Source organism: Coturnix japonica, chromosome 12 (genome assembly GCF_054131305.1).
Source record: "Coturnix japonica strain WE chromosome 12, WE-NBRP24, whole genome shotgun sequence".
In the NCBI taxonomy this organism is placed as follows: Eukaryota; Metazoa; Chordata; class Aves; order Galliformes; family Phasianidae; genus Coturnix; species Coturnix japonica.
In genome coordinates, this window is record NC_140674.1 from 3,830,246 (window position 1) to 3,856,227 (window position 25,982).

At 45.1% G+C, this 25,982-nt stretch overlaps 1 protein-coding gene and 1 long non-coding RNA gene across 3 annotated transcripts; one reads left to right on the forward strand and one right to left on the reverse strand.

Annotated features, from left to right (window-relative positions):
* The first annotated feature begins 93 nt into the window (after window positions 1-93).
* On the forward strand, window positions 94-1,650 carry LOC146758830 (uncharacterized). The gene is made up of 4 exons (XR_014933151.1): window positions 94-233; window positions 429-537; window positions 1,035-1,161; window positions 1,515-1,650. It is a non-coding gene; the product is annotated as an uncharacterized LOC146758830 (long non-coding RNA).
* Window positions 1,651-1,983: 333 nt separating this feature from the next.
* PCCB (propionyl-CoA carboxylase subunit beta) lies at window positions 1,984-25,298 on the reverse strand. Of its 2 annotated transcripts, none has more exons than XR_014933145.1 (15): window positions 25,131-25,298; window positions 24,199-24,318; window positions 22,318-22,386; window positions 20,478-20,534; window positions 17,622-17,735; window positions 15,474-15,584; window positions 14,713-14,821; window positions 13,723-13,843; window positions 10,468-10,549; window positions 8,606-8,762; window positions 7,309-7,416; window positions 4,906-5,006; window positions 3,508-3,606; window positions 3,214-3,307; window positions 1,984-2,258 (listed from the first exon to the last, which is right to left on the reverse strand). XR_014933145.1 is itself a non-coding variant. In XM_015870992.2 (15 exons), the coding sequence occupies exons 1-15, from the start codon at window positions 25,287-25,289 to the stop codon at window positions 2,137-2,139; spliced, it is 1,590 nt and encodes a 529-aa protein (XP_015726478.2). In that variant the 5' UTR covers window positions 25,290-25,298; the 3' UTR covers window positions 1,984-2,136. The 2 variants fall into 2 exon arrangements, 1 of the variants encoding a protein (XP_015726478.2); XM_015870992.2 differs by having other exon boundaries at window positions 8,606-8,729.
* Window positions 25,299-25,982: the final 684 nt, after the last annotated feature.

Below are 25,982 nucleotides of genomic sequence, written 5' to 3' on the forward strand. Positions count from 1 at the left end.
CAGTCATTTCCCCCTCTAATGACTGGGACCATGTGGGAAGAAAGCAGCAATAAAGGTCTGGAAGGGCGATGAAGTTTCACAGATTCACAAAATGAAATGCCTTTTGTGACACCCACAGCTCAAAGAAGGAGGTGCTGTTTTTCTCCAGACTCTTAAAGAACAATTTCATCTCTGCAGCACTAAAGGACACTGACACAGAAAAGTCCAAGAGGAAAAGTCCCAGGAACAAACAGGTGAGGAACAGGGCAGGATTCAAGGTCTGACCTGCACTTTGGGTCTACTCCTCAGACACAACCTGAATCCTGAACCTCCCTCCAGCTGCCTGTAAGTCACTCAATGCCCGACCCACATCATGCTTGGTATGCTTCTAAGTTCCAGGACTTTTATTTGTTGGAAGGATTCTTATGTTGTACCTCGTGTTTCTACAGGGGACTAGAAGTTATGAGAAGCTGGAGAAATGTTGCCAGAACAGCTTTCCAGTGTGTTTCCAAAGCACAGTGATGGCAGAGCAATGAAGTGCTCAGAAAACAGCAGCATGTAAGAGCCACATTCTTATACCAGCAAGGGGAAGAAGAGAGGATGGAGTCTGTATAACAACTAATGGGGTTAGGAAACTAGAACAAAAGTTGTGCTCAGAAACTGCACACACTGCTTTACTGACGCAGCTTTTTCCTCTTGGGACAGCTGCTCTCCTACCTTTGAAAATCCTCCTGGTCCTGTGTGAGTAACTCATAGACACCTGATGACGCCACTCCTCACAACTAACTGAAGGACGCGCTTCATTGTGTGGACCCCTGACACATTCCCATTTCAGCTGACCTTGCCTTGCTGCTTCCTGGGACAGCAGCAGCAGGCATGTCTGCTGAGATATAAGCATGTACATTCAGTCAACTTAAATGCATTTCCATAATCTGAATACATTACCTCTAGCCATTACAAGGCTGGGATCATAGTTGAAGCGGTCTTTCTGTGGTACCTCTTAGGTCATTTTTAGTGACTGTTTTTTCCCCCCACTTCTTTTTTTTTTTCCCCAGGCTCAATGGCTGAAGGCACCAGACACCAACTTACCCAGGACCAGTGCCTACCAGCAAAGTTACACTCTTACCTCTTTCCTCCACTTCGGATGCCTGGGGAGTGGACAGAAGCAATGGTGATCTGCAGGTACAGTAGTTCTTTCTCTTCTAACACATTGCTGCTAATCACTGAGGATACTCACAATAGACGGGTTGTCACAGGGCTTCTTGTGCGTGGGAGATGTTTGCAGTAGCACTGACCATGATAGTAACTGTTGCTCATTTGCTTTTGGGGCTGTAGTTCACAGCTTCCAATGAGGAGAGTGAGCACACAGCCATTGGTAGCAACATCTGTCACTTGAAAGTCAGGCAAATAATCATAGGAAAAAAAAAACCAAGCTGGAAGGCAGGTCTGGATGCCTCCAGGTCTCCATTTTAACCCTCTGTGCCAAGGGAGATTTTTTCTTTTAATGTCCCATTGGAATTTTTTTTCCAATTTAGGCATATTGTCTTGTCCTCCAAGAGAAGCCTGGCTCCCTTTACGCCACCTACACCTCAATGGCCCACACATAACTTGTTAACAACCAAAGACAGCATTGCTTCAGCCAGCATGTAAAAGCAGGAACCTGGGTAAGCCCAGCAGAGGAACAGAGCAGGTTAGTCTGAGACCTACAAAGCCTGCAATGCTGCACACCAGAATCCAAGGCGAGGATTTTTCTTTCTGTAAGCTGTGGTGTAGGAAGCTGTCAGATCCCCAGGGCGATACTCTGCGGAGTTCTGATATCTCAGCAGCAAGAGGCCACTACAGCTCTGCCTGACACAGCCACCTCTGCAACCCATGAATGAAGGATCCAAGGAGCATTTGGCCCTAGACAACCCATACCAGCTTGCCTGCAGCAGGCACTGTGGCCTGCATCGCTTATGAACCCACAAAGAAAGGTTTATAAAGATGAATTGATAAGATCCTAAATTAAATGAGGTATGTCCTATGATTTATTGATAAGTATTAGCAAAATCAAAATGAAGTACTCATTTATTAGTATACTCTATTGCAGAGTAGTCTGCCACGTGACAGAAAGTACTTGCATTCAGAGTACTGCCAAGGCTGAGTTCCTCCTCACACTCACAGTGGGATATTAGCGTGTTTCTTCCAGGGATTGGACTGGGTTTTACTTGCCAGCACGTCAAGGTCGTGGCAGATGCGCCTGCGGGTGGTCGAAGGCTGGATGATATCATCAACAAACCCTGTGGAAAACAAACCACACTGAACGTTTGCATCTTAACCTTTTGTGATTTACACTCACAAAGCTAAAATAACTTTCAGGATCAACTCCTCACAAGTTACAAATTAACTTAAGAATTTAAAATAGCCTGAAGAAAAAACATTCCCGTGACAAGCGTTGAAACCAGAAACTTTACTTAAGGAGGGCTTTACTCACTGAATTCTTCACTGTTACTGCAAAAGCTTAGAGATATCACCTCTACTATTAATTAGTTTGACTTAAAGGTTCAGAATTGTTCATTTAAGGGGTTCTTCTGCTCTGCGTGTTCACAGGTCTTTTTCTCCTGGCTCTAACAGCAAACCAAAGGTAGCGATGCTGTATGCACTACCTGTGGTGAAGAGCTTGGCTAAGTCTTCCCAGCTCTGGGGCACTATTAAGAGGATTTAAATGAAGCACAAAGTTTATTAATTGGGCAAAGCAGCATAACTGGAAAGATGGAGAGCTCACCACAGAGCCCACAGAACCGCTTTCTAGAGCGCAGGTAATGCTGCAAGGCTCAAGGAAAAGGTTCTGTTAGAAGAAGAGCAGAAAAATTCTCACCAAGGAGCTCTGGGAAAAGCTGCTGAACTGACACAGACCTTTTCTCAGGGCCAGCATCTACAACCATCACATAGATAGCCAAACCACCTGTAATTTTAATTAATAGTATGAATTTTGAGGTGCTTTTCATTACTTCAAAACTGAAAGAATACTTTCCACTGCAGTGCCCACATTGTTCCAGTCTCTTCCCATCCAGAGCCATTCAGATGGGTGGTTTGCTTCTTTGGTCTAGATGTGGTTTTCCTTTTCACGCACAAGTTATAGTGACTTTTCTGACCAGGACACAAATTTCTTGGCTGAATAACTTACAGCAAAATGCATACTCAGTGCTTAAAACTAACCACACAGTGGCAGACTCAAAACAAGGGACACAGTACCTCTCATAGCTGCTGGAAACGGGTTTGCAAATTTATCCACGTATTCTGCCTCTGCGTCTGTCTCTTTTCCTCTGAAAATGATCTGCACAGCGCCCTGGGAAGATGAAATCACAGGTATTCAACCCATACAACAAGGGAAAAGTGTCTGCATTACCACCCCCCGCACACTGCATGGGCACTGGGGAAATCGCTTCAGCAAAAGCATTGCTGGTCTTCATCTCACTAAGTGGCCTCTGTGCCAGTGAGCAGTGATGGCTGCTGCACACCAGTGCAACTCAGCCTGCATTTATTTACCTTTGCCCCCATCACTGCCACCTCTGCAGTCGGCCAGGCATAGTTCGCATCTCCTCTTAAATGCTTTGAGCTCATCACATCATAGGCACCGCCATAGGCCTGGAACAAAACCCCAGGGATTCGTTAGTGTGAACTGACCTCAACACAGCAATAATTTACTTTCCTCTTGTAACTTCTACTGTTCCAACAACAAGCAAATGGAGCTACATTTCTACCTGTAAGAGAGCAGACAGAGCCTGCTGGTGGCTGCTGTTTGGTCCATCAACATGTGATTATTAGACACTGAGTGTATGCAAACACACGTTCAAGACATTCCCACTCATAAAAACAATGAGGAAATGTAAAACCTTGCCTGCAGCCATCTCCTAAGGGTAGGCTACACAAACTTGAAACCACATTAAAACAGGAAGGGAGCTGTTGGAATATAAGACCTTCCTGAAGGCAGAAAAGAGGAGTCAGTGTTGCAGACAGACATCAGGCCTCACCCTGCATGTGCATTCAAATAAACAAGCTAGCAGGCTTCTGAGAGCTCCCGTCCAGGGCATGCAGCACTCAGATTCTGCTGTGCTCCACTCTGGTCCTGGAAGTGGTCCAGACAGCAAAGGTAAACAAATACTGCAGAGCCAGCTGCAGCCAAGTGTTTCAGGACAGTACTTAGAATGACAGCAAGGATGCAAACTTGGGAAGAGAATGGCAATGTTCAGAAGAAACAGGCATGGCAAAGGAAGAGACTCTTGAGAAGCTCTTTTAGTTTTATTGCTGTCCAAAGCCTATCACAAGGAAACAAACAACCATCAAACAACAAAAACACAAAACAGAACAAGAGGGACAGGCCAGGGAAGGAAAAGCAGGGAGATGTTTTTAGCTAAGCCTTTTGGGAACACAGAGAAGCATGCTGTCGTGTAGCTTATAGAAAAAGAGAAGAGGAAACAAAGGAGGGTAAAGGAAAAGTACATGGAAAAAGGGAAAGCACAGAAGCATGAAACCTGTGCAAAGCAAACTGAAAAGAGACACAGTCAGCACTGCTGCTGGAATGGGAGTCTGAAGTTGCAAGAACACAGAAGATCACAAAGGTGGCCTCTCACAATGGGATGACGTGACCAGGTGACAGAGGACAAATGCTTGACTGGAGGCTTTCCAGGAAAAAACAAAGAGTAGAAACATGGATTTGGAGGAGCACGGAGACAAAATGAAGTATGAAAGTATTCTGAGAACAGAAGAAATGGCCACTTGTAAATTGGCATGGAGACGTGTTACCAAATGGGACAAACTGTGGTGTGATCACTACAGAAGGCAGAAGTGGAGCAGACGTAAGAAGCTTCATGCAACCAGAAGTGCTGTTAGTGAAAACACAAACTCGTTTTATGAAGTAACACCACAGAATTAATACCAACTTACTTTTCTGGTAATTACTGTAATTTTAGGCACAGTTGCTTCTGCAAAGGCAAACAGTAGTTTTGCACCGTGCCGTATGATCCCTCCGTACTCCTGAGCTGTACCTGCAAACGGCAGAAACAGTATTTATCACTCTGGGAAGTTCACACAAACTTCATGTGCAATTGGACAAGCGTCTTCAGCTTGTCATTACCAGGAGCACACCAACACCAACCAGAGCATTGTTAATGGCAGGAGCAGGCAATAGCCCAGCTGATGTTCTCCACTAGATGCTCAGCAGCTCAATGAAAAATACCTCACCAAAAGCAGCATGAATTCTGAGCGCAAGGTCACAGAAATGCAATGCAGTTACTGCTCGGCAGTTCACCCATCTTCTTACAGGAAATTCTTTTCAATAAAATCACATATTTGTAAAGCTTTTAAGTTAAAATTTGTGTTGTGAGATTTTTTTTTTTAAACTTGGTAGCTTGATTTCAAGTGTAATTTGATTGCCTAATACTGCACATGCCTACACTCACAAATGTCCCTTCCGAATGGCAGTTTCTCTTTGGATTCCTATATTCACAGAATCACAGAATGACCCAGGTTGGAAGGGACCTCAAGGATCATGTAGTTCCAACCCCCCTGCCTGGCAGGGCCACCAAACATACACATTTACTAGATCAGGTTGCCCAGAGCCCTGTCCAACCTGGTCTTGAACACCTCCAAGGACGGGGCAAACACAACCTCCCTGGGCAGCCTGTTCCAGGGCCTAACCACTCTCCTAGTGAAGAACTTCCCCCTAACATCCAACCTAAATCTTCCCTCTTTTAACTTAAATCCATTTCCCTGTGCCCTGCTATTATATATTATTATTATATTCCCCTGTAGACCGTTGGACACACCAAGCCTACAAACACTTCCCAGCAGCAGACATCAGAACAACCAGGCCTTATTGCAGGAAGCAGCCCCAACACAGCTGAGATCCTCAGTCTACACCCAGGAGGTGACAAGCACAGCTCCTGCAATCCAGGCAGTACTTCAGTCACCCATAAAGCAGAGCAGCCAGTCACTTCAAGTGCCTCAATTCAGCTGCTATCGGAACCATTCCTGCTGTGAACTCATATGAGCTCTGAACATCAATCTGGTCCCAAATTTGTTGTGTTTTTATTCTTAAATGCTATCTGCACACACCACCTAAATTGTTTTGTACACCTCAATGAAGATTCTTTATCTTTCCTTACTGAACAGAGAAATAGTGACCTCCACACTCAGAATACACTACTAGAATTGATATTTCTAATGGCAATGTATTAATCTTTCCAAACTCTGTGAAATATAACAGTTCATCATCAGCGTAAAGCTTCAAGTCATCTTTCTTCAGCTCTATTTTCATGTCTTCCCTTTACATGCTTCTAAGACAACATTCTGTTACACCACATTAAGTTACTGTTTCTAATAATTGGTGAAATGGAAATAGCTTTGTTCTTGTATCTGTCCATACTGCAGCCCCTGGAGTTCTAAGGAGAATCAAGCTACTCTGTGACCCAAACAAAAGGAGAGTGTGTCAAGAGCAGGAGAGAAAGGAAAGTGGTCAAGAAGGAATAGAAGGTTCCCTTAACGCCTTCTCTATTGCCTCACCAATAAAACACATAACATGTATTGTAAAGTGAGAAACAGAACATTGACTGGTGGCATTCTGATGTTTTGATATCTAGTAATGGCCCTGTGTTAAGCCTCAACAGTTCTTATACTAGTGTTAACCTCATATTCCATTGTATCAGAGACTTTCTATTCCTCACATGGGCTGTTTTCTAGTTTTCTTTTTAACATTAACTGCTCATGTAACTAATGCTGAGGAAAGTCTAATCTCAAACCATTTAACTCATGGATGTTCTTATCTGAACAATGCTTGGAGTACAAAAGAACCTGAGCTTTCAAAGCAGGTTCTCATTGTATATTGTTTATGACAAGGACATCTCCAGAGAATGCAGGGTTTGTTTTAGTTCTAGACAGGCCACAATCACCTGCTGTACAATTCAGCTGCAGGGCACAGCTTTTGGGGGCTGATGGTCTCCCACCCACACCCATCCCTGGCCAGCTACACTCATCCCAGTGCCTCCAGCCTGACCTCAGCACCGCTGTGCTCAGTTGGCCTCAGCAAAGCCCTGCAGAGCTCTGTCAGAGCACACACAAACAACAGCACTGCCTTATTTAGGCACTCATTTTTCCAGAATATAACACGCATATTTCAGTATCTTATTGTGACAACTGCTGTACTTACCAAGTAACATTTTAAGGCCTGGCTTATTTAAGCTTTGGTACAGTAAACAGCTCTTGCAGAGCTGTTAAGATCAGTTCTGGCACCACCTCCTGCTGCTCCCCCCACCCTGCAACCAACAGGAATATAACAAGGACACAGCATACCTGGCAAAAACCCAGGAACGTCCACAAAAGTAATGAGAGGGATGTTGAATGCGTCACAGAAGCGAACAAAGCGGGCTCCCTTGACAGAAGAGTTTATATCTAAGCACCCTGGAAGTAAGAAAGCAGAGTAAGGTGTTAATGACGTGCTATAGGCAGTAATTCAAGGCAGCATCAAAGTCACACAGTATTCAAGCTGTATTCTCAAAAAGAAAGCAAAAGCAAAAGTCCTGCCTGCAGTAACATGGAGCTCATCATCAAGGCGTGCTGTCAGCACTAGGCTGACCACCATCTGCAGTCACCTGGCACTCATTCATCCTTCTGAACAGCATGCAATTTCCACCTCTTCCCGCAGCGACTGCTGTGCACAGACAGCTCCTATGCCAAAAAGTCACAGTTTAAATCACATCCTTGTCAATCAAATTATTTTTCTGTAATTTTTAATTATTTTTCCCAGTCAGTCATACTGGAACAATGGAGCTCCCCATTAAAAAACACAGGCATGAATGCATTGGGAAAGATGGGAGTCTTGGGGAAAAGCTGCAAAGTGCTTCTGTTCCATGTCACTGCCGTGTAGAATTGCATGTGCTGTTGTATCAAACCTATTCAAGATGCACATAAGGACACCTCAAACATTAACTGCCTTCAAATTGAGAATACCATCTGAAGACTACAATAATATTAAAGCCAGTGACTGCCAGGCACTGTGGTAGCTGAGGCACTGGCTGGTCAGCACGAGTCTCCTCAGAAGTTACCCAGCTGTTAAAGAGAGACAGCAAAATCCCTTCTGCAGCTCAAAAGAGGTGATCTAAGCTACAGGTGTTTGTATCTTCGTGTCTGAATTGTGTGAGCTCCACACACTTGGAGCCATGTCTGAATGCTTCGCATTTGCAAAAGAGCTGCACTGCAGAACAGATTGGAGCACTCTCATGCTGTGGAAGCAAGCATGCAGGCTCCAGATTCTGCTTAATCAGTTCATCCCAGCCGCTGCCAGGCCAGTGGTGGCCTCCTCATGTGCTAGATACAGCATCCCTTTGAAAGAGCAAGACCATCATGTTGATAAAGAAATTAACCTTTTTTTGGGGTCTTCATGCACCAATGCAACAAGCAAGTGACACGACTGCACAACAGCAAGATGTCAGACTAAAAAGGCATTAGGAGAGCAGCGTGAAGTAATGGCAGGCCACACAAAACATCCACAGCTCACATGGCAGCCAGCCAGCCTTACACAGAGGGCAACAAGCAAACAAAACCAAACCGAGAGGAGGCAGCACACCAGAAGCTCACAGCTATCCCCGACCTGATGCTACTTTGGGTTGGTTGCCCACTATGCCAACTGTTCTTCCATTCATCCTGGCAAACCCCACAACGATGTTCCTGGCATAGGACGGCATGATCTCGAAGAACTCCCTTTCATCAACGATCTGTAAGGACAGGCAGAGCCCTCAGAACGATGCCTGCAGGTGTATTTGTATACACAGACACAGCTGTTAGTACGAGAAATGGTAACTTTTCAGAACTTGTAGAACAAAATAAAAAAGGAAGAAATCGTTTGGTCTTTGCAGGAAGTAATTAGCACTGTGTTTACTATCAGAATGGCCAATTAAGCACCCCAACAGAGAAAATCATCTCCATAGTAAACCCGTTCTCCTAACTTACCACAGAAATCCCAATGGGATGCTAAGCATTTTCACCCTCAGCACACCACTGGCAGACTGCACTTTTAAGAGACAGCTTCCAGCAACGCAAGGCAAATCACACTCTTTGGAACCTGGGAACTTTTCATTATCTGTTTAATTCAGGCTTTGCTTCTTTGCAAATCCAGAGCATTTCCTTATGAGGACCAAATCCACTCTACTGCAGATGACTTCTGTACTGACCAGCATTGTTGTTTGTGTACAACAGAGGGGAGTGGGGAAGCACCGCTCTGCACAGCAGGAGGACACTGTGCCAAAAGGATCTCACTGCAAACACAAACCCTTACAGCTGCACCTCCCTGAGCTTGAAGGCCCCACATACGTTCTGCAAAGTGACACCCACAGTTACAGAAAGCAGCATCAATATTCACATTCAACAAAGATGATAATCCCAGATGGAGCAGCAGTGACACCTACACATGGCTGCATTTCTGCTGTGTCCTACTCTAATGCCTTCTTTTCAGCTCTCAATGGCAATTTCCCCCATACACACCACAGTCTGCCAGTCCCTTCTGATGGGCAGAAAGTTTGGGCAGAAAGTTTCAATTATTCATTACTCAAAGCAGTTTTATTTCCTTCCTTTCTACTTCCCAACACCTGTGGGTGTGGGTTCTTTCCTAATTCACTTCAGAATTGTTAAACCCCACCTCTGACTTAGGACATTCAGAAGGGAAGGACCTGCAGATTAAAAATCCATTCTGTTTTTCTTAATCCACTGAAATGGATCTGAATGCAGCCAGCTGCACCCTGAGAAGTGTTGGCTGAAAGTGTGGGGGGGGGAAGAGACAGTCGGATAAAACAGCAAAAGGGAAACGTCTGGAGGGATGCCATGAGCTCAGCTGAACTCCCCCCAGCCACCATTTGTATTCACTACAAGGCTGCCCTTCCCAGCCCATCATACACCACAGGATCCTGGGCCAACCTGGGAACCTGAACATTCAGAACTGGGACTGCCAGGTGCTCTACAGGGGCTGTAACATTTACACATAACAGAAGTGGAGGGTTTTTAGTTTGATTTTTGGGTTTGTTTTTCTTTTTTGTTTTATAGCCCTGTTCTCTGCACAACTGTTTTCAGAGTATTAACTGACATATAGTATTGTTACAACTGACAAAGTATGAATTAAGCAAAGCTAGGCAACAGAACCAACACTGCCTATGCTGCTTTAGTAAAATTCTGCTGGATTTATACATCCATCCTCTCATCTGTACAGCTGTGCATGCAGTGTGATAACACTGATCCAGAAGACAAGCACTGAGACCCTTTTCCCCTGCTGACTTTTTCTGCCATTACTGCTGTACCTTCATGCATGGCTGCGAAACGGGGAAAAACAGCAACCTGCAAAGACTGAGAAACAGATCTGAAATGGCACCATATTGGTTTCTTTCCATTATTAACAACTACATACACATGGAATACAGTATATTCGCATTCTTCACTCAGCAGGGCTCAGACCGGCAGACTTACAGAGTGTATGATATCCAGCATATCGTAGGCTTTAGTGGATTCAATGGGGACAATTGTGTCCAGTTCAGGAACCAAACGGTCACTGCAGAAAACAAATCCAAGCAATAATATTTACAGATCAGATGAACACCAAGACCAAAAGCTCAGACAAACAGTGCCGATGCCATTTCTCTGAAACATCATGGGAACTGTTACTCAAACATGGGGAAAAAAAAACAGTCCTCTTAGCAGCAGTCAGTTGTGCTTTGGGCCACTGAAGGCTCACCCATAGGGTTACCTTTTGCTCTGAGCTCCTCCTGGAGGAGGAAAGTCTGATCCATCTCTTGACGAACAAAACACATCTCTTCTAGAGATGTATTTATGTCTATGAAATAATGGCCTGGAAACACTGCTCCTCCTCTGGCTGGAGGAGCTCATGACACAGGGGACTCCGCTGGGGAGGACCCAAATGCTCCAGTGCTGGAGCACAGCTCAGCAACAGGGGAATTATTTGTAAGAATCAGTGCCAAGCACAGTGCAGAAGCACAACAGTCCAGCACTGGAGTCCTTACAGATGGCTGAAGTGGCCTCTCCAATGGCAGGGCAAGGTTTCTTGTTATTCTTGTCACATTTACATCTCTGATGCTGCCTCTGCCCACGCTCTATGCTTGTGATCTGAATAAACCACTGGAAACCTCTCCGTACTTCCATATTGCTTTCCCCTACCACCAAACAGGTAGAGACTTGTATGAGGACAGAACATCAGTTCACAGCTTCTTCAGTTTAAACACTGGGTTTAAAGAAATCTTACAGTTGCTCTGCTTATCTCAACTTCTCTGCACTTCAAGAGCTCAACATTTCACACCCTGTTAGCAGCTCACACTGTCAGTTACACACCTTCAATAGTTTCATTAACGACTTACAGATGTTGGCATTCATGGGGTCTTTGGACTCATTCACAGTCCCAAAGTTAATTTAGAATGGATTTGGAAACTTTTGCTTTCCCATAAAGTAGCTATGAATGTGTTTCAAAATCTGCCTGTTACCTACAGATTGTATTCTCAGATATCCCATAGGATAAGGAAAATGAAAACATGAAAGTATTGCTCCCATAAACTCACAGAAGGTAGAGATGGAAATTGTAACAGCATTTAAATGAACAACCACTGGCAAACAAAGACATTACCCAGAATATCTCAGGGAAAAAACAACTCTCAAGCTGTCAAGATAAAGGACATACGGAGCTTGCAAGTGGAGCCCCTGGACTCACAGGGCTGAGGGATCTCATTTATCTGTTTGAAATCCCATTTATCTGAAAGGATTTGTTGCTCATCATCAAGGCGGTCATCTGAAGCCTGCGACAGCCTGAGAAACCCTCACCCAGGTCAACAGTGGTTTCTGTTTAATGCAAAGATGGACGTGTGTGAGGTTCCCAGGAACGGCTCCATGCTTCCTCCTGAACGTGTGCACATTCTTCAGGCTTCAGAAGGGAACAGAACTTGTTTACAGTTGAAAACAAAAATCACATCACACAAATAGGATGTACCTCAAAGGCAGAGGACAAGCACCAAAGGAATCTTATTTTTTACGGAATCAAAAAAAGATGACCAAAAGAAACAACTGTAACCAACAGGGGTTTCAGCTACCAAACCTGATGTCATCAGCACCACAAAGAACCAATCTGCGGGGGGAAAAAAACCAACATGCTTGGACTTAGCAATGAAAATGAAAGGATGTAATGTTTCATTTACACCATTAGTGGGGCAATTCCTCCTGGCATGAAATCGGTCCAGTGAGAAAGAAGCGAGAGGAGCGGGCTGTGACTGCAGCAGCAGCAAGAACCAACCCATCAGTTCAAGGCAAGAGTCCACAAAGATGTCAGTATGTGCAGATGAAGCAGCACCAGCGTTGAGTATTAGGACAATACAATTTGATCAATACTGGAGATATCACTATACACATGGGTAAATAAATTTATCTTCACATGTAGAAAGACAACCAAATTGAAGTTCTTAACACAAATTATTGAGCATTTACTATACCGTATACCTGGTGCTGCATAAAACATTACCTTCCATAACACAGAACTAATCAGTCTCCTATATACTAGCAGCCATGGGATAACCAACAGCTTCTCACAGATGAACAAACTGCCCGTTGCCTGATACACTGATTACAAAACAGGCTGTTGTTTCAGTAAATGAAAGAATAAAACATCAGAATATCCCAGTACAACATGCTGAATGCTTAGAAAGAAAGCGCCCACCTCAGCAGCAATAGTGCCCCATATTCACCCAGCAATACCACAGAACTGCTCTGGTTTGTCACTGTAAGAACAGCCTTCCAGCTTAACAAATACGAGACCAACATCACAGGAAATGTTAGGACCAGAAACTAATCAGTTTGTCTGACCTTCCTCTTCACAGCACTTGGCAACTTATTTCTCTTAGCAGAGAGGAACGTATTTCATTTACCACAGCAGTGATCTGAAACACTGATATGAAAAAAACTGCTTCAAAGACAGCGAAGCATAAAGAGAGGATAACCTTCCCAACACCCGCGTCAAAATTTTCCAGTGTGCAAGAAACCACAAGATACAAATCATATGCAACAGAACAGAAAGGATGAACAAAGATAGGAGCAGGTGCCATACAGGAGAGGGTGGTGACCTTTCAGGGGATGTGTGCAGGAAGGGCTGAGCTAAGGCTGCAGCCGGATCTTTGGTTAAACAGCTTTTATTCCACTGACATCCTGCCTGTCCTGCTGTTAGCAAGGCTGCCTACCAAACCAGCGCTGTGCTGACTCCCAGGCTGCCCCTCCAACACTTGGCATTTTTTGCCATTTTTCTGTTTTCCATTCTTGAAGTGATGAGGCCTTCCTTTGTTGTCAGCTACACAACAAGCCTTCCAGACAGCTACCTCATCATTCCATCCCAACCTCTCTGTTTGGTGACCAAAGCTTACCCAATAGTCACAACCCTGACAGAGCAGGGCAGCATCTCCCCATTGCACCTTACTGTGCTATCTTCTGCCTCACTGTGCTTGTCTGAAGAGCTGTGAACTGGACAGAGATTACTTCCCCCTCATCCTATACACAGCATATAATTACTTTGTGAAAATTAAACTTAACAGTGAGCACGCATGCTACGCATACACACATATCTAAACACTTCCCACAGTGTAACAGAATTATCAGAACACATTTATGTCTGTTGAGCCAGAGAAGCCATGAAACGCAGCAGTCAGAAAGCAGAGAGCTCAGCCAACCTCCTCTTACCTGGGATCGTGGCACTCACAGACTGGAGCCGGGTCACGGTTGCTAAGAGGTAAATAATTAAAGAACTCCCGGAGGTTAAGTATGGCATCAATGTCGTTCTCAAAGGCCCTGTGCGCCACTCCTGGAAAGAAGCAGTTACTGAAATTACTTGGCAATGTTTAGTTTTCAAGTATGTATCTATAAAAACAAGGAAGGAAGAGAAAGATGCTTTAAACTTAAGCTATTAACAATCAGGAATTTTAATTTTAACCAGATCTGACCAGTCAAAAATACCTAGAAAACGTGTGGCTGTATCAGTCTCCTTCCAGAAGAGCTCCGGATTGTTGATTTCACATTTAAAACAATGTAAACTGGTTTATCAGCTGTCACAGACCTAAGCTGGATCCCAGCCTTGTGCAATGCAACCCAGAGCTCAAGCTTTACACCAGGCATTCCCTCCCAAGGGCTGGATCTGAGGGAGGGGTGCACACATGTTGCTTTGGTTCACATCAGGCCAGTTCACAGTGTGAAATCCCACAGCCACTTGGAGCTTCAAGACGATCAACAAGTCAACAAATCTCCCCAGAGGAAAAGAAAGAAAAAATACCAGGCCAAATGGAAGGAATGTTCCCAGGCAAACAAGGGATCCTTCAACCCACACACATTTCTGGGGACAAACACACAAAAAACACCATCCCAAACCTTCCTTGTGAGCTCTGCTCTCCTACAGCCTTTCCATTTCCATATTCTTCTGTGGATTTGCTGCTTTCTCCCCAGAAAATCCCAGAACTCTGCCACATTCCCACTTTTCCTACTTTGTCTTCTACCATTGAGAGGGATTGGTATGAGCCCTGCACACAGCAAGATCCCGGTGCTTCAGCGGTTTCACCCCTTCGCCTCAGCTAACAGCCACGACCACAAGAATCACTACAAATTTCCCAGCAGCTACAACAGCCACATAACTCATGTTAAAGAAAATCAGAGCATGAGGTCAAACTTCCCAGCTCTCACCAGACACAGCCGTGTGCGTCTTTGCTCCCCCGAGCTGCTCCTGTGTGACATCTTCATTGGTAACAGACTTAACTACATCTGGGCCAGTGATGAACAGATAGGACGTATCCTAGGGGAGAGAATAAAGCAAATACAGTGTACAAATGCCAGAGCCAAGCTGCAAAAGCACCTGAGGAAAAGCTGCTGTCCTGACAGACCTTCCTCAAAATAGGAAAACTGTTCAACATTGGGGAGAATATCCCCAAAAATCCCTGATACATTATACTAAAACCCACAGAAAACAGTTACCTGCGGGTTACTTCAGTAATGTATTCTTGACTTCCTATGCAGAATAAACTGAATTCAATTACTTAACCCCGCCTCAACCTAGAGGTGTATTTTGCAGTTTCTGCACGTCTTTTATTTTCAATTTTTGTACCAATCTCTACAGACATTATTAGGTTACAGAGAAGAAAAACCCAGGACAAAAATTGTGACTTAAAGACAATGGTGCAGCTACTTCTTAGGACAAAAAGGGAAGATCCATTAGTGCTAAGAGGCACCCAAAGACGGATGGAAGGACTTTTACACTGAGTACTCAGAGAACTTAGAACAACTGGAACAAAGATCAACTCTATGATTCTAAATGTACAGTGAATAGGAAAGAATAATTCTAGGTCTTCCAGTTAAAGTACTAGCATGAAATGCAAAAAGAAGTGTGAAAAGGTGACTGTGACTGACCCCTGTTATCAGCAGCAAGGCAGGATCTGCTCCACCCTTACCTTCACCATGAACGTGAAGTCGGTTAAAGCAGGGGAATATACAGCTCCACCAGCACAGGGCCCCATGATGAGTGAGATCTGAGGCACCAGCCCAGAACACAGAACATTTCTCTGCAACAGAAAACACAAAGACATCCAGTCTTAATGACAGAAGTACATTAAATGTGTTTACTTCCCAAAACCGAACTGCCACCACATTCATCTGCTTTGATTAGAGAAAAGGAGACATCACACCTCATACTGAGAACAGGCCCACTGCACAATGCTGAAAGGAAATGTCTAAGCAAGGAATTCATGTATCACATTTCCCAAGAGGCAACAAATTTTATCACTCTGAGCATCAGTGCCAGCCTGCTTTGAAGGAAAAATGATCCCCAGGGATCAGAAACTCAGCATACAGCAGTCAGCAGCAACACCAGGAATGTTGCATCTATGTAAACCAAGGATGAGTGATTTGCAGCATTAACTGGGCTCAGCAATACACATCAAACTTCAGTGAACCTATTGTTTCTGCACCTCACAATTCTCAGAAGTACTGAAGCTTAGCAGAAAAGGAGGCCCATGCAAGGCATTTCCAAGCAAGACCGTCAGCTCCTGATGGCTACATGTGGAGCATCACACCCTGTTTTAAGCCCCCATACAAGTCTGACAAACTGGGACACATTGGAAGATGGCCCCATGAGAGTCAGAGGACTGGAGCAGTCAGCAGGAGGCCATGGGAATGGGGGCTGCTGAGCACAGAGAAAAGAAGCCAGATAGAGAGCTTGCTGCTACCTGCAAATGTGCCAAGGGACTCCTGTGGAAAAGTGTGATCTCTCCTGGGAAACACACAAGGAAAGGATGAGGACCAAGTGGTACAAATCACAGCAAGAGATAACAAAAAACCATCACCATGAGAATAGTTCTGCATGGCTGATGAGTGTCCATCCCTAGAGACACTCGTAACATGGTTAGATGAGATGAAGAAACCTGGTTTATTGTTATAATCGACCCTGGTTTGAGCAGAGCGTTGGTCTGTATGCACCCAGATGACTCTTTGGGCTGGAATTATTCTGTAATTCTATTCTAAATCAGTAAAGCTGATAGTTGATCATGGTCAGCTATTTATTAAGGCAACAGAAAAGCAAAACTCCACATGGTTATGAAAAAGAAAGAACAGAAAGCAGGCTGAACTTTGTCCTTCGGGTTAATGGCACAAACATCAGAAGGCATTGCAGTAACTCAAAACCACCAACCAAAAAGCCAGAAAAGCAAAAAAACTGTCAGTAAGAGAACCAATGATCCCTGGAATCCTTCCGTCACTTGTTTTCAAAACAGCTCTCAGAGATGTTTGCGATTACTACTGTTCCTATCATTTATAATAAATGGTATTGCTCATTCCTACAGAAAGTACAATCATATCCGTGTTCACTTCCTTTGAAACTATGCATTTCGGCAGGCGTATAAAGTAATGTCATTTTAGAGGGGAAAAAAAACAACAAACCAATAGTGGGTGTAGTAGTCACAAAGATACTGCGTAACACAGAACTTCCACCAGACCTGCACCTCCTCAGGTGGGAACATTAACAAGCTCCACTGTATCTGGAAATGTTCTTTGCACAGAAAACTCCTGCTTGCATTTTTTTCACCTCCCTTCATTGACCTATCACCTTGATAGAACACCTGCTGCTGTTCTTAACACCTGATGCATGTTCTTAAGTTACCTCTGAGTACAGGGCATTGGGTTTATTTAAAGTCCTTTTTTCTGCTGCAGAAAAGTGTCACCATTTATCAGCCCTTCAGAAAGCAAGCGTGCTCTGGGAAATTCTTAACAGGTCTGTATCTCAGAGCAGCCACAGGGACAGCTAGTGGTGGATCACAGCTATCAGTCACCAAACAAAGCTCTCCAAAGCACAACGTGCCCACTTGTCTCAAACAAATGCATAAACATTTTGAAAGAAGTTACACCCCAACACACACAAGCTGTAACTCAGCATGAATCAACTTCATTTACAATATTTATAGGGTTTTTTTCTAATTAAGTAAACCCTGCTTTTCTATTCTTCTGACAAAGCCCACATTACAGTGCAGCTCCTACAGAGCTTTTCATCAGCTCACAGTGTTGGACAACATTCAGCGTTACCCATGCTTAACCAGCAGGGTACTCACCAAAAAGATGTCTGCATAGCCAGCCAGCGACTCCACCCCTTCCTGAATGCGGGCTCCTCCGGAGTCATTCAGCCCTATGACAGGTGCTCCAACCATGGCAGCCTGATCCATGACCTGGTGACGAGTACAGACACTTGGTTACTTTCCCAGCTAAGCTACAACACCAGGGCAGCCCTTCCCTATCAAACTGTACATCCCCCAGAAAAAAAATCCACGAGACAGAATTTGAACTGCTTATATAGCACTTCACAACTCCTTTTCTTGCATTAATTACCAGAGTCACTAACTGCTTAATGACAAATTGCATTTGACAGGCCAATACAACAGGAAAGGCATTACTACAAAGGTGCAATGGCAGAAGGAGCAGCACAATAAAAAGGTGCTATAAAGGAAGGGCATAAGATTGCTCACCCCTCTCACCCCTATTAGAAGATTCCAGGTTTGTAGGGAAAGCTTCACCAAGGAGAGACCACCAACCAGAGATCCTTCCCCAGCGGCAGTCAGCCCTTGAATGAGCTCTAAGAGAGGTGCAGCCAGGCTCCACCCTTCCAGTCTCATTGCCTTCACCTGTGCTCCCAGAGCTGACCCTGGGTGCTCAATCAATGGGTCAGGCCATAACTCAACAGTTCCTGTACAGACTCACTCAGACATGGTCTGTCAATCTCTAGTTTGGTATTTTTTCCTGCCCTTGAAATCATTTTTACCCAATCATATCCAATCTTTAAGATTTCTAACTCTGCAGCCCTGTCTTTCCAAGTGCTCACAGCATCAACAGTAGAAAGCAGGTTTTCTATTCCTGGAAAAACAGAAAGGGCATTATGCCATTCAAATCAATACACCCTAGCAGTACCAAAATTCCAGCCTGAACATGGATTGGTGCTAACTGCCTCTATGTAGCTCCCAGCTGGCATCACTCCTACTTCCAGTCACTGCATGTAAAACAGGGATCCTTCAAACTTAGTGGTTGGATGCTCATTTAATAGTTGGATCTCCACTGGGGCAAACAGGGAGAATGATTTTGCAGTTAAATACAGTCCTGCATTTTAAAAGCATCTGTGAGGGCTGCAAGCAGAGGCTGCATGAGCCGCCTTGTTTGCTTACAGGGATGTCACATGCGGTGTGATCAAATGTGTCTTATTAGAAACCAGACAACATTTATTGCCTTCCTGGGAAGCCTGTTATCCCACCAGGTCAGTGAAACAAGTTTACTGACACGCTTTGCTATTTCCCATAAAGATTCGTTACTTACTTCCAAGATTTTTCCTTCACATCAGTATACACATTTAGACTACTCATAGTTGAGATTTGTTTTTTTGCCATACCAGTACATACAGCTCTTCTGCAAAAGGAGTATGTAACCTATAGCCCAGACCGACCTACCCTGCAAGCTGCCAAATACCCCAACTCCAGGACAAAAAATCCACCTGCAGAACAATGACAGCCAAAGAGAAAAGTCCTGTTGAGGGGCAGCAACTTCACTACTGTGTTCCATGGTATTTTACATGCCTCAAGCAATCCATAGGGCCTGCAGGAGCCAAGACTGTCTCCCAGAACGGATTTCTGCTTCCCAGAACTCAGCTCAGTAAGAACTAAAGTGAGACAGATACCAAGCCATGCAGCTCTCCACTGCCCAGGCTACAGCCTCACAGACTGAGTAACTGATGCATCCAGAGCCTTCAAACTTCAAAGCCTTCACTGGTACTGGTGGCAAACACAGTATCAGTTAGGAAGGATTCATGTCTTCCAGTTCTGCTACCACTCCTGCTGTTTGAGAAGTAACAGGTCACAAACAAAACAGCAGAAGGTATCCCAGTACCATCACATTACTCCCAACAGCAAGAAACATTTCAAAGCTCTGATGTAAAAGGACAATATAAACAGCTTTGCTGAGATCAAGAGCTGGTAGAGCCAAGTAGTTATTACTCAGCCCAAAGTCTTCTTGTCTTCTAGTTTTATATCTACTCACTGCATAGGAGGTTATGCCAAAAAAAAAAATAAAATAGTTATTTCCAGCAGGAGAAAAGGCCCTGAGCTCCGTGCAGCTTGGTGCCAATTCCATAACAAAAAAAATCTGCAAGTTCTCATCAGCCCATGCCACTGAACACTCGTGTATGGAACAGCTGCTGCCCTCCACACCCCCGGGATTCCAACACCAGCTTTTTCAGTGAGGCAGCAGGGCAAATGAGGACAAACAGCCACAGGTGCCTGATAACAGAAACTCGGTGTCAAGGTGACCTCTGCATTGTAGTCTGTCTTCAGGTTGTTTACTTGTTACATTTCTTTTCATAAATACTACATTTCCACAAAACACAACTTCCAAGTCATTCCATATTCCTCCCCCAGACAACAGCTAATTAATCCATGCTCATATTTATACATCTCTCTGGTTTTTTGCAACACAACAGAAAAATCAACTTAAAGCATACATTACATACATCGTGTGCCCCGGTGGCGCAGGTGGTAGGAATGCTGCATTGCAACACCGGGGCCCGGGTGTTCGAATCCCCCTGTGGTGCAAGTGGTAGAAGTGCCACCCTGCAGCACAGAGGCTCGAATCCCGGGGGTTGGACTCGATGATCTCTAAGGTCCCTTCCAACCCGCACGAGACTATTACTATTACTATTATTACTATTACTTACAACAGGTTGACGAGCTCCCAGAGGGCACCTCTCTGCTCAGCTGTGCTCCCACCCCCGTACCAAATGTAAGGACACAGGTGTTCTGAGACCGCCAGCAACAACCATCACAGCCCACTAAAGTCACTCACAAAGCATTTCCTCCAAAGTTATTAGCACGAGAGACTGGAAAAAGGAAACTGACAAGGTTTTCTTGCTGTTTTCTATTGTGAAGTATTACCTTGCAGATCTTCTGGGCGTGAGCTCCAGATAAACTACCTCCAAATACAGTAAAATCCTGGAAACAAAACAAATTCTGAGATTATGGAAAGAATTATGGAAAGAATAATAACAAGCAGCCAAATGAATCCCAATAACTGACCTTGATGAAAATGTGTCAAGAGTACAATCCTGCAGTGCTCTACATTAAATGTACTGCTCCTGACTCTGTACAGCAGCCTGCAGATCAATCTTGGTCAACTCAACCTTGTTTACAAGTAAGAAGATTTTTTATTCATTTGCAGTAGATTCTATGTTCACATCACAAACTCACTGTGTCTCATTTGCTTGGATTGTTCTTCAAACAAACACACTTTCTATAAACAAACATGACTCTTACAGAGATGTTACCAAAACTGGAGGAAGCCTGAGAAATGTCATTGTAAGCAGAGTCCCACCACAATGGGTGGCAGTAAGATAAAGCTGCCAACAGGCAGAAATCACAAATGAAGACATGCTATTGTTCTGTATCCATGAGTTATGCTCCAAGAGTTCATTATTCCTTTATGGATGCTGCAGCAACAACACCAGCCAAAGTGGACAGCTGGTGCTACCTCTGGGACTGTGCTGTGAGATTCTGAAAGAGCAACAAGGAGCCTTGGAGCTGATCCAGAAGGGAGGAGGGATGGCAACACCTGGCACCCAGGGTCAACTTCTGGTCAGCTTCACTGATGCATTCCCTCAGAGTTTTACCCTTAAAGAAACCCTAGAAACTCAGCTGGCATAGAACATTGTGACTAGGAGTTGAAGCAAAAAGGAAGTAACATCTCAAGTGGCAGCTGAATTTGGAGATGCATAAAGTCTTTAAAAAAAATAATTTCTTAAAAATTGCACACGATGAAGGGACACGTTGAAACCCTTTCAATATAAGAACTGCCCTCTACCTTGTGTTATTTGAACAAAGAACTTGTTCGGCTCCCCCCTCATATTCAAAGCCCACATAACAAGAGTGCCCTCCCCTGGAAGAACCACACACCCAAGACAAAGCAGGCACAGTGTATGCCTCAGTGCAAGCAAGATGGCAACAACCACTCTGGCCGTGGAAGCAACTTGAACAAAGGCTACGTGGTAGCCCAGCACAGACAGGCAGATATCAACAACTTAAAAGAAAGCTCTTCTTCCACTGTGTTAAGACTCATCCAAGATAAATTCCACCTGTGGTGTCTCGTCTAAAATACCAAACGTGCAGTTTATCTATTTATATGCTATCTATCACAGCCTCTCTGACTAACCAGATCGCTCAAACATGAAAAACAATAATTCAGGGTTGCTCAGGTGCCCTTTGCCATGAATTGAACCCAGTGCAATTCCAGTTGGTATCTCCAGCAGGCAGCCCCACATTCGCAGCTTCCACGTGGGAAGGTGGTTCCCAGGGCTCACAAAGCACTCTACTGATATTTGCAGGACAGGCTGTGGCTGCACGAGTCCATTCACACACCTCCAACTGCAGGGACAGCCAGAGTTCTCGGTACTTGCAACACACTGTGCTCAGAGATATCTCCATTAATTCATTCCTTATTTATCAAATAAGGTAAATTTACCAAAGAGGTGCTGCATACATCACTTACTTCATCTCAACCTTACCTACAACTGCAACCCTCTCAAAATAAATGGTTTGGGAATGATTTCTTTTGCCTCTTGTCTCAAAGTGCACTGCTTCCTCCCACAGGATGCTACGTTTATCTTACGCTTAATGGCAGGTGGTAAACAGGTACATCACTACATGGTCACAGTGAAATACAGTGTACTCATTTCAAAGGATAAGATTGTGCTGTTTATAAAAACAAAAAGCAGGAACGTACCTGACTGAAAACATAAGCCAGTCTACCATTAATCTGTCCACGGCCAGTCACCACACTGTCTCCAGGGTACTGTAATAGGAAAGAAAAAGAAATATACATATCTATATGTCAAAATAGCAACAATGCCCATTAAAAAGAACTGAGTACGAGGTCAAGGTAAAGACTGGCATTGTGGAAGGACTGGTCTTTATTTCTGCAGTGGAAGCTCCATAAAGACTCACTTCAGCACTGGAAAAGAATACTGCAGGTAATAGTATTATATAAAAGTTACATATGAAGTTAAAGATTTGGGAGTTTTGCACTTTCCCCTCGAATTTCAGCCATGTCTGGAGTTACGGCAAATCATGTCCTCAGAGATGGGATGCACATCTTATTAGAATCACATGGTTTTAAAAGAATGGGCACCAGACATAAATCTTTCTTGAGAAAGGTCATAAAATACAGAACACAAAACACTTCAGCTTGACCTGTCCCATTTTTTACCCTGTAAGTGAGGGTAAAGATGGAGGAGGAGATACAGCACGTGAATCCTAAAATTTCCTTACTGATGTTGTCTCACTTTTAAGTAAGTATATGGATGTTTTTCAACACAGCAGAGGAACTGTGCTGCCATAGAGGAATTCCAAGCATGTCAATGCTTTCTTCTGCCTAGGAGGAAAAAAACCAAACAAACCCCACTTCTCCACTCCAAGGCTTATTTATACTAAGGCAATCTTTCTGCAGGGAAGTCACATCTTTTGGGGACACTTCTCAAGCTGCACAGACAGCATTCCCACCACCTCCTGGCATGCAGAAAAGCATTAAACACCACTCCAGCTCCAGCCACTGTAGTGCAAAGATGACTCCTAACAGCCCATACTGAGTCCTGGACGTAGTACCAGTTTCATTCTACCTTTGGAGACTTCCAGGAACCCAGAGAAATTCAATGCTAAACTAATATTCCAGCTCACTGCCCACCAATTAGGTCATCGGTTGTAAAAGTGTGCTCTGTAAACACAGTCTGCAGCCCAATGAAAGGTGAATTCTGAAGGACAAGGCAAAAATTAACCCAGCTGTCACTCTTAGGACTTCACTGCTCCTTTTATCTGCACTTCATTCACAGCACCTATTCCTACCATGTTCCAAATCAGAGTAACCTACAGGAAGGCTCAACCCCAGGAGGCTCATCTGCAATAGACACCTACACAGCCCTGTGTGTTCACCAGTCACTCCTGCAGAACACTGCAATGAAATACTCTTTGCAGGTAGTAATTTACCACCAGGCATCAGTGTCAGTGTCAGAGACCTCGGGGAGCCACTGACTTTTCCTCTACATGATGCACCTCGTGTACCTTGTTGGTTTAGGATATATGGCCACATATCAAAAACTGTATAACTGAGGCAAATTGCAGCTTCCCAACAAACCAGCATAACTGCTTGAATGTGCAGACATCAGGTTTTCAGGCCCTAAAGGATTTAATGACTTCAGTATGGTAAGCGTACATACAGACCTGACTGAATTGAGCCTATAGCTCTAACGAAATCTGTAGAGAGGCAGAAGGATCTATGTTTGTATAATACACATTATATATGCAAATGCAGGTGGATCTGTACACGTAAAATGGATTTGCATTGTACGTATCTCTGACTTGACAGACAAATGTAAGGCAGCAGCCAAGGGAGTACTTGAAACAAACAGGTAATCTTCCAAAACAAAACAAAGATCAAATTTAAACAACGTAAAAATAAACCACACGAGCTGTTACACGAAAATTATGAGCAACAAAAGCAAATCTGCAAACACTTCCCAAACCCAAAACAAACAGAAGAGCCTACCGTCAATCATGTGGCTGGCTAAGCAGCAGAGGACAAAGAAACAAGAGTTATGTGAAACAAAACTACCTTATTCTTACTGGAGTCCATCCCGAAGTCAGAACATCTGTGCTCCACAAACATGTCATACTCATCAAAGCTGTCGGGGTCCAGCAACAGAAGAATCCGCTCTCTTGCTGTCAGCTTGCCCTGCAATGGAGCACGCTGCAGTCAGTGCAGCCATTGGGCAGCCCTGGCTCTGCCAGACACCACCACGTGCAGTTTAATGACACATTCCCCCACCAGATCTGCTGTTTGCCCCACTGACTGCATACCCCCAGAGCTGGAGGTACAGTCAGTGATGAGCCTGCTCAAGAGCAAACACAACGCAAGGAGACTCTGACAAGAAGGCTGACTATTGGAGCAGCACCCCCACAAGACAGGAGGAAACTGCCTCAGCCTTTACAACAAGATGTAATGGCATCTCAGCTATTTTTGCTTACACGTTTGAATGCTGCTATGCTGTTAAGGCCTTTGAAAGTGGAGCCCTTGCACAACCAACGCAGCCCACAGCAGCAGCGCAGGGCGTTCTGTGTGATCTGAGTGCGGTAAGGGAAAGGGGAAGGAACTGCGGGCAGCGCTCTGCTGTGCACCAACCGGGCACCGGAGCAGGAAGGGCCAAGAACAGAGAGAACAGAGAGGTGGGAAGCTCTGCACGCCCTTCCTCGGCGCTGATCGCGTCTATAAGTAACCAGTGAGTTACGTTCTGAGCGGGGTGTGATAGCGGCGGTGGGGAAAGCCCTCCGAGCTCACCCGCAGCCCGTCCCCCCCCACCCCCGCTGCTTGAGCCGCTGTTCCCGTGCCGGCTCCGCGCTCGGTGCCGCTGAGGCTCGCTGCAGCACCGCGCTGACTTAGTGCACGCTCGGCAGCACGGACGTCGCCTCACTCAGGGCAGCCCCGTCACGGAGCCCGGCGGCGGAGAGCGGCGGACCTGAGCTCTCCTCCCGCCGCCCGCCCCTCACCCGCCTGTGCTGCGCGTCGATGCGGCTCTGCCCGCCGCCCAGCAGCGCGGCGCGGCGCTTCTCCTCGATGCGCTTTGGCACGGAGCCCCCCGAGGCGGCGCGGTGTCCGCACGGGGCGGCCCGGCACAGCGCGGCCCGTAGCACCAACAGCGCCGCCATGTTGCGAGCAGCCGGCGGGCGCCGCGCATGCGCGAGGCGGCGGAGCGGGAGCGGAGCGTGCCGTGTGCAGCGGGGCCGCTGCTGTGGGCGGCTCAGCGCCATGAGGGACCGGCGGGTGGCGGTCAGTGCTGAGCTGAGCTCAGTACCACACAGTGCTGTGACACTGCGTAAAACAAGAACGTGATGTGCTTCTGGTGTGATAAAATAATGAGTCTGGCCCTGTTGTACAAAGGCGCTGTTAAAAGACCTCGAAGTAAAGTGTGTGTTGGAGAGTAACTACAAGACCTGTGTGAGCTCCTGTGGGGCTCTGTGGTGTCCAGAGTGCAGTAACACACATAGAAACACCAACCAAGTTTGCCATTGGTCTCCTGTTTTTCTACATACACACATTCTGCACGCCCAGACTTCCAGAAGCAGTGTCAATTCTGGTGTTCTTTATTGTTAGGACTATTATTTCTCTTTCCAGGTGATTCACTAAAGTCGGTTAGGTTCCTGTAGGAAAAGCTGATGTAATGAAGGATCTCTTGACACAGGGAGCTCCTGCATCACCTCATGTTTGATATCACACATTGACAATGAGCCCCCCAGCAAGAGCTAAATAGTTATTCAAGTGCTGTATCAAAATCAAAGGCTTAAAACTAACACTGAAGAACTGAGGCCATTAGCGCAGATCTCTGAGCCTGGCAGAGTTCA

Excerpts from the sequence above, each read along its gene's own strand:
- PCCB (XM_015870992.2), bottom strand. The coding sequence starts at position 25,289 with ATGGCGGCGCTGTTGGTGCTACGGGCCGCGCTGTGCCGGGCCGCCCCG. Across the intron at positions 24,319-25,130 it reads TCGACGCGCAGCACAGGCGG|GGCAAGCTGACAGCAAGAGA; the intron begins GTGAGGGGCGGG and ends GCTCCATTGCAG. Across the intron at positions 13,844-14,712 it reads GACGCACACGGCTGTGTCTG|GAGTGGCGCACAGGGCCTTT; the intron begins GTGAGAGCTGGG and ends GCTTCTTTCCAG.